Genomic DNA, 13,877 nt, shown 5'->3' with positions numbered 1-13,877 from the left:
TGTAGCTTTGGTGCCTGTCCTGGAACTAGCTCTTGTAGACCAGGCTGGCCTCGAACTCACAGAGATCCACCTGCCTCTGCCTCCCGAGTGCTGGGATTAAAGGCGTGTGCCACCACTGCCTGGCTTTTTTTTTTCTTTAAAATAATATTGTTATAAAAGCCCTTTCTTCCTTTAAGGTCAATCAAGTTCAAAACTTTAAGTGTGCAAGAAAAATGCCCAATAGCAGAGTCGGTGCCTCTTCCCTTCTCTGCCATTTGCATTTCTCGGGACCTATTTCTCCATGAAGTTTTATTTAGTCTCTAACCATAACTCACACCAAGAACATTTTTTAGTGTGTATGTGCATGTGTGCGTGCATGCGTGTGTGTGCGCACGTGTGTGTGTGTGTGTGTGTGGTGTTTTATTTGTCCATATATGCACGTATGCGCGCAGATATATGCATGGATTGTAGAGGCTTACAGATGGGCATTGTTTTTCCTCTATCCCTCGCCCCTCATATTCTTGAGGCCAGGGTCTCTGGCTGACCCTGAAGCTCATTGATTCAGCTAGGCTGGCTACCCAGTGAACTTGAAGCATCCACCCGTGTCCACCCCACCCCCAGGACAAGGGTTCCAGACACATGTTACTCTGCTTGATGTTTTAAGTGGGTTCTAAGGATCCAAATTCAAGTCTTTGTGCTTGCGTGGCTGGCATTTTACTGGATGACCCATCTCTCCTGCCCATCAAGGACAAATTTGGAGAAAATTTTAAAAGTGCATATTTTTCCACATATTTGTAAGAGTTGCAGTTCAGAAGAAGAGGACTTATCCACCAACATTTTTTATTCTCTGGACCTGAGTCCCTGGAAAATGGATTGCAGCCCACAGTTATAATTCTTTAGGAACTACAAATAAACTCTGCCATCCAAAAAATATGTACAAACAACAACAAAACCATGAGATTATTCCCCAGTTTCTCACAGCTATCTAGAATGGATTCAAATTTTAGTGTTCTCCTTTAACATGGTCATCTTTAAGCATTCGTTGTTATTAGATATAGTGACTGGGTCTCCCAAGCAACCTGTAATGAGGCATTAGCATCGTATTTCTAGAGATTAAAAAACAGGATGGAGGAGGATATGAGAATCTCAGGATCACCCAGCTACTGAGTGGCAGAGCCAGGCCTGGTTGTAAACTTGGAGTCTCCCCTGTAGTTATTGTCCTATCAAGTCCATGTGTAGTGGATGATTAAATTATTATCGAAATTCATCCCACCTGTCCTGAGGAATTCCTGGGGCCTGCTGCTTCATTGTGACAATAACTACCAATAACCATGAGTGCCACACAGCTTGGAGTCCCAAAGACTCGGTTCCCTTCTCCTGCAGAGGTGTGGTTTTTAGTAGATGAGAAGATTTGAGGTCAAGGATCCTGAACCCTAACAAGTTTAGACTAACAAGTTCCTGGCAAGCCACTCCCATATCCTCCGTAACTTCACCAGGAAGCAGGGATGGTAACATTTTGAGGATGGCTCCTGGGAATCAAGGTAAAATTTAATAGATATTAAAACATTCAAAAAAAATTGCCACAAAGGGGCATGGTCTCTCTACTTTTTAAAATTCATCTATGAGGTTCAAATTAATTCCAGCTATAATCATTAAGTATTTGGTTTATGGTTAAACAATAAAGACAAGTAGATGTTTTAAGAGAGAGACAGAGATGAGGACAAAATGGCAATCTATGCGTTCAGATGGGTGTCTTCTCATCTGGTCCTCTTAAAGTGTTGTAACTCCTCCAGTGTTGACATGAGCTTAAATGTCATCTGAAACTCCCTTCCCTTTAATATGTACACATCTTTTAAAAGAGTCTATGGGCTGGAGAGATGGCTCGGCACTTAACAGTGCTTACCGATCTTGCAGAGGACCTGAGTTAGGTTCCCAGCATACCATAGGACAGCTCACAGCTGCCTATAACTCAGCTCCAGGGGATCCAATGCCCTCCCTGTCCTACATGGACACCTGCACCCACATGCATGTGCATGTGTATGCACACACACGCACATACCAATTTAAAAATCCTTTGCAAACCTTTGTTCTTAAAAGTAAGTCAGCTTCTGGGGAAATGGTGACTCACAGGCCCCCAAGTCCTGAGAATTAGGTTTCAAACTTGGCAACATCTTATGTCCCAAACAAGGCATACTATGAGGGATTTTGTCTTGAGGAATACATATGGATGACGAGTAAAATTTCACGCACATCTGATACTAAAGAGATGAAGACCAACTATTTTAAAAAGGAACAACACATATCCCACAGGTCATCAGTTTTATTTACTTATTTAATCATTTCTGGGGATCCTGTGGCCCTGAGCCTTACATGTGCTAGGCGAGTACTCTACCACCGAGCTACATGGCCACTGATTTTCTCTCTCCCTGTTTCTCTTGATTTTAGGAAACTATACAACAATGGATTTACTTCAGTTCAAGGACATGCTTTCAATGGGACAAAGCTGGATGCTGTGTAAGTTTAGGGTAACCATGGAAACTACCACCATTCCCCACATCGCACCCCTAGAAGGACCATCCAGAGAGTCTGAATTCTGTTGGGGATCTATTTTAAGTATCTCAGGTCTTGAAAGTGATACTAAAGGAACTTGACATGGGCCATCAGAAGTGGACACAGTGTTGGCCCCAGTTCTAAATCCCAAAGCTCTCATCCTTAATAAAGTGAAGACATATCTTGTCATCATCAGTTGTCTTATAGGGACACAGGTATGCTCGTGTGTGTGTGTTGTGTGTGTGTGTGTGTGTGCCTTTGTGGTACTATGTGCATCTGACGGTCTGATGATAATGTTTGAGAATCAGGTGCTACCCTCCATCTTGTTGAGCTAGGATCTCTCCTGCTGCCTCCTTCCCTTGCTCAGTCTACTCTACCCTAGCTAGTGGTCCACAAGCTTCAGGTAGATTCTTGTATCTCTACTTCTGATCCCACCATCAAAGTGCTGGGATAACAGAGTTGCGCTACCACTACAGTAAAAGCCTCTACTTGGGTTCCAGAAATCAAACTCAGGTAGTCAAGCTTATATGGGAAGTGCTCTTAGCCTGGGCCGTCTCTCTAGACCCTCACTCTATACTTTTAACACAGTTCCATCTTGAACTGTGTTTTCAAACAAAGGAAAACATATTAATAATTCTTCTGTAATAATTATCCTCGCAGGGTTCAAAGATTAAAATAGCATGATCTCCCTAGAACTGTGTTTACATATCTCTAGGTTCTAGTTGAACGAATTTGTTATCCAAAACAGCAATCATCCCCTTCATGCTGATGTTCTGAAGTTATCGGGTCTGACCTCAATTACACTCTTTGTTTTAGCCTGGCTGAGTAGTGTTATTACAGCCAGACTGGACCCATCCCACACTGCGGACAAGCGCTGAAGCCAAGCAGCAGTTCTGGTGTTCGTTAGGGGGTTCTGAAAATCATGGCAAGTGGGTAAAAGCTGTCGCTTTGTGGTTTTGCTGTGAGCCAAGCACATTGTCATCACTCAGGTGGCAGGTCACTGCTCAAGTGTCCTTGCTCAAGAGAAGTTGAGCTGCTCTCAATCCTAAATTCAGTCCCGTGTTCTTTCTCTGGACCTCTCTGCTCTCTCTTTATCCAGTCTTCTAGAACCGAGTGCTGTCTCACACAGTGTCTGATTCTCTGAGATGAATTCTCTATTGTTGGATCCTAGTTACTGGGTATCTACCTAGAAGTAAACATTCAGACCAAAAATAAATACAATTTCGATGTGTTAAGGACTTACCAAGACAGTCATCATTATGAGCAGAGAAGTCAGCACAAACAATGTGCTAATTAGCATCACACATGAGCTGATTAGAAGTAATTCAGCGCAGCCTGGAGCCACTGGGGAAAGATGACGGTAGAGAAGATTATAGGATTAAGCAGGCTGCTATTTCTCACGGGGTAAGTATTTGAACAGCTTGTAGGATATGCTCCAAGGTTGGCTGCCTCCTGCAGTCTTGAACACTTTCTCACCTGTTACTGTCGATAAACAAGTGTCTCCATCTCTGCAAACCATCAAGATTTCCACGGGGCAACCCAGCTTCCATTTAGACTAATGTAAGAGCGAGGCAGTGGATCCCTATCATTTTTTGAATAATAAGAGCTGTGCGGAAAAACAAAACAAAAAAAAAAAACAACATAAAAACCACGGTTCCCCATGTAAAGTACTCCCATGTGAATGTCACAGCCTAGCCAGGTGCCAACCCCACTTTCCCCTAAAGGAATTATGCAGGAATGAGCTGAAATTCGATCTTGGAACTGAAATGGATCCTTAAATTCCTCAGAGAACAAAACCCAGGAGCAACAGCAAATTTACTCGGTGCATCACATACCTCTCTGGGACACTGACTACTTCTGTCGCTGGGCAGAACCTGTCCTATCTGTGAGTTACCCAGAAACAGAGCTTTCATTTCTTGTCAAACAAGTCTTCACTGAATGGCTGCTGCGTGTCAAGAATAAATCCAGGAGTGTCTCGATCTCTGCAACCATCAAGATTTCCATGGGGCAACCCAGCTTCCATTTAGACTAATGTAAGAGCAAGGCGGTGGAGCCCTATCATTTTTTGAATAACAAGAGCTGTGTGGAAAAACAAATCAAAAAACAAAAAAACAAAAAAAAACATGGTGACATGAGTGAAGGATAGCTCAGTGCTGAAGAGCACCGACTGCTCTTGCCGAGGACTCAGGTTCAATTCCCAGCGACTACATAGAAGCTCACAAGTGTCTGCACTGCCAGGTCCAGAGAATCTGAAGCCTTCTTTTGACCTCTGCATGCATCTACATGTTCATGGTACACAGACATGGTACCATGGCATGTGCAGGAAAAACATTCAAACACATGAAATAAAAATAAGTCTCACAAAAGAAACTTTTCAAAAAGTGAGTCCAAGGTGGGTGGTGGTGGCACACACCTTTAATCCCAGCACTAGGGAGGAAGAGGCAGGAGGAGCTCTGAGTTCAAGGCCAACCTGGTCAATGTAGTGAGCTCCAGGACAGTCAGAAATACACGAGAAATATTGTCTTGAAAAAAAAAAAAAAAGTGAGTTCAAGAAACTGAGCACACACACACACACTACCGAGGCTGCCAATTAAATGTTTTTCCCCAGCTCATCCCTGTCCTCATTTTCCCGACCCTACTGTTCAGAGTAGAGATTCTCAAGTCCTGAAATATGGAAAATTTGACAACTGTTTTCGAGGACAAGCTTAATTTCTTCACCAGCATCGAAGAGGCAGAACCCGTGCAAATAATGAAACATCATTACCCGGGCAGAGATGGCAGCATCTGTTTCACTTTGGAAGGAACTATTGGGGCTTTTCTGGAAGCCTGTCCAGTACTCACATTAGCAATCTGACTTTTAGGCAATCTCTCCTTTCATCACTTCTGACAAGTCCTCCCAAACTTTTGGACCTTCTATGCCTTCATCTTCTCTCACCATTGGCACAAAAAGAGTCATTGTCTAGAATAGGTTGCCATCTGGCTTACCAAGATTGGTGACTGATTTAGCCAAGTCAGTGTACACAGCACAGACTCGGGATAAATCATGATCAAGGAATCAGGTTGCGGAGAATGACATTCCCAGACAGCAGCACGTGGCTAAAGAGGTTAGTGGAAGTTCTTCCTTCCTCTATGCTAATGCTTCTGGGTCTGTAATTCCTCACCGTTAGCTTCTGCTGGAAGGAGAAATCAGAACCCAAGATTCAAAGCTAAGAGAGGCAGCCCCGAAAACGACCAGAGACTCTCAAGTTGTGGGAATAAGAGGCTCACGAGTCCAAAGTCAGCCTGGGCTTCATACTGAGACCCTGGCTCAAGAAACCAACAGACTGATCAAGAAAGAGAGGCACATGCATTGTTATCACTCTATCATCTTCAGAGGGCAAGCAGCCAAACAACCATGCGTACTGTCCTTTAAGAACGGGGCCTCCGTCAGGCTGGCTCATCTCCGTTCACATGGCTGCGCCTCCTGCTGCGTTCTTCCTTCCATTCTGGACTCTGGCTGCCTTCCCCAGTTTGAAGCCTTCCCCAACATTTCTGGTAAAGTGCGCTGCATATCGACCTATCTCCTGGTGCTCGGGGATGTATTAAGTATCAGACGAAAACGCTACAAAATTGGACAAGTGATAATTTCGTTTTACAATAATTTCTGATGATTAGAGCAAGCTGATTTTTGCTCTCAATCACTGGGGGTGAAGAGGAGGAGAGAGAGGAGCTCGGCAGAGCTCACTTGATTTGGCGCAGCCTGGGAACAACATGTGACTTATAGTTACACTGGCCCAAGAATAAAGAGTTACAAGCCGCTATGGCCACTAAGCCCATCATAGTCATTATGATGTGCTCATCAAGAGCCTCTGTCCAGTTGTTGTTTTCTCCTCAAGGTGGGTCTTACCCACGCCAGCTATAACCAAACAAAAGATCTTCATAAACATAACAGGTTTATGGCAGAATCAGTCTGTGAACACAAGAGTGCTTTGACCCAAGCCTTATATGGCATTAACCCATTGGGAATGCCTACCAATGCTTTGGCATCTTACTCAGGAATCTGAACATATAGTGGACTGATCTTTTCTATGTGAGACTTCAAAACACCCTCTGCTATAGACGTTATCTGGAATGCCCCGCAAGGCCCATGTGTTAAAGTTGACCAGTTGTCAGCTTGGTGTTAGCGGGGAAACAGGAGAACTTTTAAGATTAGTGGGGGGAGGGGGAGTTATTGGGAACATTCATTTGAAGGCGACACGGTATCAGGTCCTTCTTTTCCTCTGTTACTGGCTTCTCAGAACCTGTAGAGAAAGTAGCTTCCTCTGCCTCATGCCCCTGCCGTCGTGAGCCATGGTACCACAGACCAAGAATACTGCAATCAGCTCCTCCCCATGACTGTGAACAGAAGTAATCCATTTCTCTTCTTACGCTGATTGTTTGTGTCCATTTTGTTATAACCAAGAGCTACCTAACACACGCCATGAGCTGTGTGCTCAGCCACCCCTTAAAGAGGTCTCCGGTGGGCCATTTGTAAACAGCTGCATCAGCATTCAGCTGTCAGGAGGGTCAATTTCCCCAAGGCCACCATATCATATGCTGTCTTCTTTTATTTTTTTTCCTTATTTTTTTTTACACAGTCATATGCGTCACCCTCAAAGTTTGAAAGTATCAGTGTCACCATCTTGAAGAAAAGATATATTTATTTGTTTGTTTGCTCTTTCACAGTTCCCACCCAGTGAGTATTCCTGGAGCCCTGAACTTAGCAGTGGGTACTCAGCAATAAATACGGCGCAGAATTTCCATTCTGGCTGAAACTGGATGATCACAGATTCCGATAATGTCAGGAGGCAAAAGGCGTGCTACTTTAGACCAATAGTCCCCGACCTCTCTTTTAAAAAATAATCGAAAGACTCTAAACTGTATTCAAACATATAAGGCCTCCACTCATTGTCTGTTTAATCCCTTAGCGTGCTCAGAGAAGAGGGTGAGAAAACTCCTCCGTGGGGGGGGGGGGGGGTTCGCTTGCTGTATTTTTATCCACGAGCTCCAGTAAAGACTCAGCTGGACCCAATCAGCTAAAGGGCCCTCTCTTTGTGAACGCTCTGGAGATGGAATTCTGACCGAAAGTCTTCAATTGCTTTACTATTATTAGCCGGCAGCCTTCAGCACTAACCACCCTGCAGCGAGAAATTCGCAGATACAACACAAGAAGCATTATCTAAAATTAAGCAGACCTCCCAGCCGTCCCCACTGTATTTATCCTGCATCAAGTCACGGTCACTCACTAGTATGAATTTCCTATGCTATGCTGCAAGTTATTGTAAATGCGTAAAATGGGGTCATTTATGTCAAAGACGGATGTACTTTATTTCATTTTAGACGATTTTCCTCTCTAAAAAAGCTGTGCGGGGGAGGGAAGGAACCAATTTCTAAATCCTTGGATGCTTTTGTTCACTTGGAGGAAATCTTATTTCAAAAGCACTCTGCAACTTAAATTGCCTAAAAAATATTATCCTTTCAAATGGCTAATGCGTTATAAAAACGGAAAGATCAACACACTTTTCACAAAAGGTATAGCAATCTTACTTATACAAATATCCCTACACCAAAACTGGTGTTGTTGGATAAAATGCATGCCATTCAATTAACTTTGAATAATTGCAAATAAGCAACAGATAAATTTGCATGGGAAATATTTACTCTTGAAAATTATTCACTGCTTATCAGTAATTTGAATTAAACTGACATCATGTGTTTTAATTTGTTAAATCTGGCAACTCTGCTTTAAAAAAAAAAAAAAAAAGAACCGAGTCTCGCACCATCCCTGCCACCTCCCACCCCCCACCTCCCACCCCCCTACCATCTCCATCCCATCTCTTAACTAAGTTCCAGCTTCAAAGCTATATGGGAGTAATGGTCAATTTTGAGAAGCAAACTTTGAGTCAAAAAGTAGAAAAAAAAATGATTGCCAGGATATAGGAAATTTGGGCAACTTTGATAAAATGTAGCTATGCAAACTAGGCCCAAGACATAATTAATTTTCAAATTCCTGCCACAATAATTCCTGTGTGTGCATTCCTGACACACAGATTGGTGCTTAAGCCAAGAGAATATAAAGTGACTTTGAAATTGATGTGACCTTGGTTACAGTTTATTTTGATATTTGTTCTGTTATGTGATGGCTAATTTTGCATAATTCATATTCTCTCTCTCTCTGTCTCTGTCTCTGTCTCTCTCCCCTGTCTAGTTATCTAAACAAGAATAAGTTCCTGACAGCTATTGACAAAGACGCCTTTGGAGGAGTATACAGCGGACCAACCTTGCTGTGAGTAGCACAAATGAATGGCTGGTAGCTTTTTAGTAGTTCTCTCTTTTACTTTTCTGGAATGAAAGAGGTGTGAAGAGAGGCAATGGCAACTGTCTTAGTTAGGATTTCTATTGCTATGACAGAAGAGGCACCACAGCAACTATTACAAAAGAAAGCATTTCATGGGAAGCTGGCTTAAAATTCAGAGGTTTAGTCCATTATCACCGGGGAGGCTAGCATGGTGAGTATAGACAGACATGGTGATGAAGAGGTCCCTGAGAGTTCTAGATCTGGATCTGAGAGCTGGAGGGAGGGAGAGAGAGAGAGAGAGAGAGAGAGAGAGAGAGAGAGAGAGAGAGAGAGAGAGATCTGAAATCCTCAAAACCCAGCCCCCAGTGACAGGCTCTCGGACAAGACCACACCTCCCAAGGGGGCCAGTCCCTATGAGCCTATAGGTGTAGTTTTTGATTTTAATCTTTGCTCTTTGGGGGCCCGGCACACAGCTTCCAAACAAACACATAGAGACTTATTCTTACTTACAAGTGCCCGGCCTTAGCTTGGCTTTTTCTTGCCAGTTTGTCTAACTTAATTATCCTGTTTCTCTTTAACTACATTTGCCTCTGGGCTTTTTAACCTTCCTTTATTCTATATGTCTTTTTTCCCTTCTTACTCTGTGGCTGGCTGTGTGGCTGGGTGGCTGGCCCCAGGCATCTGCCTCTCCTTCTCCTTTTCCTCTCTCGAACCTCAATTTCTCCTCCTATTTATTCTCTCTGCTTGCCAGCCCTGCTTATCCCAATCCTGCCTGGCTATTGGCCGCTCGGGTGTTAAAACAGACAGGCAAAGTTACACAGCTTTACAGTTAAGCGGAAGCAACATAAAGGAATGCTACACATATTTGCATTGTTAACAAATATTCCACAAGACAAACAAATGTAACTCAGCTTAAGCTAATATTCCACAACATATAGGGGCCGTTCTCATTCAGACCACCACCATTCAAGACAAGAGAAAGCTGCTATCTTTGGGTAAGGCTTTTGCCACTATTCCCCACTTGGCTGTATAGGTTACCTCTTAGAAGAAAGAAGCCTTTGAGACTCAAAAGGCTCCAAGTTATAGGCCTTCTCTGTTTGTGGACCAGTGACTGTTTACAAAATTGTAAGATATGAGATTTCCAAGTAAGTCGAAAGTGCTCTGTCTTTACAGAGAAATTGTACACGAAGGCAACCCCCTGATGCCCAACACAAAGAAGAAAAACTATAAATTATAGTCTAATTCCTATCTGGACGATCTTACATCTGAGGGAAGACGGATATACTTTTTTTAATAGTTAGCCAATGCACCTGTTTGTGCATCTGTTCTAACCACACCCCCCACATGTAGTTGGCGATCATGTCCTTCCAAGTCTATTTCCCTCAAGCTTCTGTATCATTGCCACCTTCTTTATTTCCTTGCTTTAAGAGCTCATCAACGACCATCTAATTAGTCCTTAGTAAAATAAAACCCAGTACCCTACAGATCCACAAGGCCATCCATTAGAAGCGAGAGGAAACATTTATTTGTAAAACTAGAACAAATTAAATTGGATTAACACATATACAGATGACGGTGAAAACTGGTGGACAATAGGTGTATGCTAAGAGGAGAATGGACGGTTGCCAGTCCAGACAGAAGAGCAGGCAAGCGGTAACCGTTGCAATCATGAGCAGCAGAGCATGCAAGGGATACCATCTGCAATCATGAGCTCACACCAGTGATGTCTGCACCACAGTGGCCCATCAGTGGTCAGGCTGGATGAGGGAGGAGCTTGGAGGCCAGCCCTCATAATTGAACATGGGGTTAGGAGTAGATTCCAGAAGACAAGCATTATTTCCCTCAGTCATCTAGGCACCGGTGAGCCTACTTATAGTCCAATGTTTGTTTTTTTTTTTTACAAACCTGTGACCAGGTAGACAGCCCTGGTTAAGCGCAGTGTGTCATAAAATGAATAAAAGAGATGTAAATCTGAGAAAGGGAGGTGTAGCGAGGAGGGAGGAGTTGGTAGGGATGGGAGGGGATGAAGGAGAGTAAACAGAATGCATTATATACATGTATGACATTGTCTAGGAATAAGCTTAATTAATAAAAAACCAAAATGAGGAGCAATGCTGGTCTAGTTTGGGAGGTGTTTTATAAAACATTGGAGCACACAGGAGATTTAGCAAGAGGTCCCTTCAAGCCAAGATGTACAAATAAGAAAGAGGCAAAGACAGAAACAGTTCATTACAAAACGAAAAGCTATCGTTGGGGAACAATGAGGTTCCAACACACAGGGTAACTGGCCAAATCCTAGATGCGGCTTTGATTAAAGAGGTCCTGAAACTACTAGGCAAGTAGAGCTATATGAGGAAGGGAGTGAGTGGGTAAAGGTGACAGGAGAGTGTTACATTCATGTTCTATAGAAGAAAACCAGCCGATGAACTCTAAAAGAAAGACACGAAGAAATGTTGACCGAATGGAAGGAAACAGGCCAAGTTGAAAGTGATCAACTTGGAGGCCTTAGCAACTAGATTGGAGATATGGACTACAGAGAAATTGGATGCTCAGATTATAAAGTTTCCAGGGTTTTCATTTACTTCTTAGAAAAGGGGGGGGGGCACTGGAGAAATTGCTCTGGAATTTAGAGTGCTTGTTGTACAAACGCGGTTTGTGCGCAGACCACAACCTTCGTGTAACTACTATAAGCAAGAGCACGGTAAAGGGATCACCAAGATGTCCACTCCATGATTTGGTGGGAAGAGTTTTATTGGAGGCACGAGAGGGAGAACATCCAGAGGCGTCTGGAAGAGTCCAGAGCAGAGAGAAAAAGAAGCAGACTGGACAGGGCCAAGGCTATCTATGAAAGAAGTGAGAACAGCAGAAAATAGCAAGAGAGAGAATGGGGGGGAGGGTCATTATCATTTTAAAGAAATCAGGAAATGAGCTATAATCTAGAAGACATAGTTTATTGGAGGAGGAGAGAAGAGATAGGAAGGGCCAGGGGGCCAGCAGGGGCTGGAAGATGTAGAACAAGTACAAGTGAATACAGACTTGAGGAGTCTGGACTTTAGCATTGGCTTTGGTATGTGTCAAATGGGAGCAAGATGCCTCATCTGCCAGAGAAAGGAAGAGAACAGGGAAGTGGCTCTTCCGGGCAGACAGAACCCGTTTCCCAGGTTCCCGAGGAATGCTGAAAGTATCCACCAGCAATTCTATAGTCCAGTGTGTGCTGAGCAGAGACTGCTATTTCTAGACATATGCACTGCCCTTTGGAGTGTGAGACCTAGCAATAACCAGCCAAGTGTGGTTCCGTGCTGGCGTGTAAACCAGCGCTGAGGGAAGTAAGGACAAGAGGGTCACTGCGCCTTACCAGTTTTCAGTCTAGATGGGGGAAAAAACAAACTGTGAGCTTCACGTTCTGGGGGAGACCCCGCCTCAAAGCAACAAGACAAAGTGAAAAAGGAAGACACCTGAAGCCATCCGACGCCATCCTCCGGTCTCTCAGAATACAGAGCTATACCCACCAATATATACCACACATAGATAAACACACATGCACCCACATAAACTGTACTTACACAAATACATACCCACACATATACATACACAAAATAAAAAAAATAAATTAGGGGTCAAGAGAGGACTCAGTGTGAGTTCGAGGCCAGCCTGGTCTAGTAGAGCTAGTTCCAGGACAGGAACCAAAAGTTACGGAGAAACCCTGTCTAGAAAATCAAAAAAAAAAAAGAGGACTCAGCAGTTATGACCACCTGTTGGTAGGGGACCTAGGTTAGTTCTCAAGCACCTATCTGGTGGTTTGAAACCATTTGTAACTCTACTTCCAGGGGATCTGAGGCTCTCTTCTAACTTCTGAGGGTTCCAGACACACATATGGTGCACTTACATACATACATGCAGGCAAAGCACCCATACACATAAAACAAAATACATAGTTTTTTTTAATTTTTAATTAAAGAGATAGTATTAAATGAAAAAATGGAATAAAAGGATGAGTATTGCTGTGGAATAATCTTTTTGTACACTATGAAGATCTGTCACTCAGATTGGTATAATAAAAAGCTGTATGGCCAATAGCTAGGCAGGATTTTGGGAGCAGAGAGAAAGCTGGGAAGAAGGATGGAGACGTGAGGAATTGCCAGCCAAACAGAGAGAAAACAGCATGTATAGAGTAAAGGTAATAAAGCCATGAGACCAAGGGTAGATTGATACAAATGAGTTAGTTTAAGTCATAAGAGCTAGTTAGAAATAAGCCTAAGCTATTCTATTTCATATGCAAATAATTTCATAATTAATAATAAGTCTCTGTTGCGCTTTGGGAGCTGGCAGTCGGGACAGAGAAAAACTAGCTACAGAGTATGGAGAGAATTTTTTATTGCAGATATAAAGGAGAACATGGCCAGCAGACTATACCACACCATGAGAGGAGAGAGGTAGAGGGAGGGCAGGAGAGGAGCTGCTAACCAAGAGAGATGGCTTAGGCCAAGAGAGGCGAGTAGCCAAAATGGCTGAGTTACTTAGGGCACAGGCTAAGGGAAAGAAGCAGAAGCCTATCCTTTAGGAGGGAGAGGTTTGGGGGGTGGGGGGTGGGGAGAGTGTGAGGAGTGCTGGGAGGAGCCACTGGTACTGAGTGGTGCTGAGAGCTGGGAGGAGTCTCGGGTACCCAGTGAGACCTGTCCTGGGCTTGAGACCTAACAAATCCCATGCACTACATTAAGGAAAATTTTAATTGAACCAAATAAGATGCAGTGAGAAAGTTAATGAAATTGTCAGCGCTTGAAGGTTCCGAAAGAGCAAAAATAAGAAACCAACTATAGCATTCTCAAATGCGAAGCGCAAATATCCTTAAAATTGTGTAGGCACAACCTGTGACAGCTCTTAAGCCTGCCTGCATCAACGCCTTCGTTTTCTTTCCCACAATCCTCCCCTAATTAGATTTGAAGACTCCCATAGGAAAAGGACTGTACTTCACAGTTTTGTGATGTCCTCACCAAAGCAGACATTAGCAAATATTCAAGGAACATCAGATGCC

General features: G+C 43.4%; 1 protein-coding gene across 3 annotated transcripts in view; it reads left to right on the top strand.

The window, feature by feature from the left end:
• Positions 1-13,877, top strand: part of Tshr (thyroid stimulating hormone receptor) — a 131,088-nt gene that overhangs the window by 94,860 nt on the left and 22,351 nt on the right. For all 3 annotated transcript variants that reach the window (XM_050152397.1, XM_050152399.1, XM_050152398.1), the window contains exons 7-8: positions 2,425-2,493; positions 8,756-8,833. In XM_050152397.1, coding sequence (XP_050008354.1) covers positions 2,425-2,493; positions 8,756-8,833 — 147 coding nt within the window. The remainder of the gene's footprint in view (positions 1-2,424; positions 2,494-8,755; positions 8,834-13,877) is intronic.

The sequence above is a fragment of the Alexandromys fortis genome, unplaced genomic scaffold (genome assembly GCF_014885135.2).
Source record: "Alexandromys fortis isolate MF-2015 unplaced genomic scaffold, M_Fortis_MF-2015_v1.1 scaffold_47, whole genome shotgun sequence".
Classification (NCBI taxonomy): Eukaryota; Metazoa; Chordata; class Mammalia; order Rodentia; family Cricetidae; genus Alexandromys; species Alexandromys fortis.
This window is presented reverse-complemented; position numbering and strand designations above follow the sequence as displayed.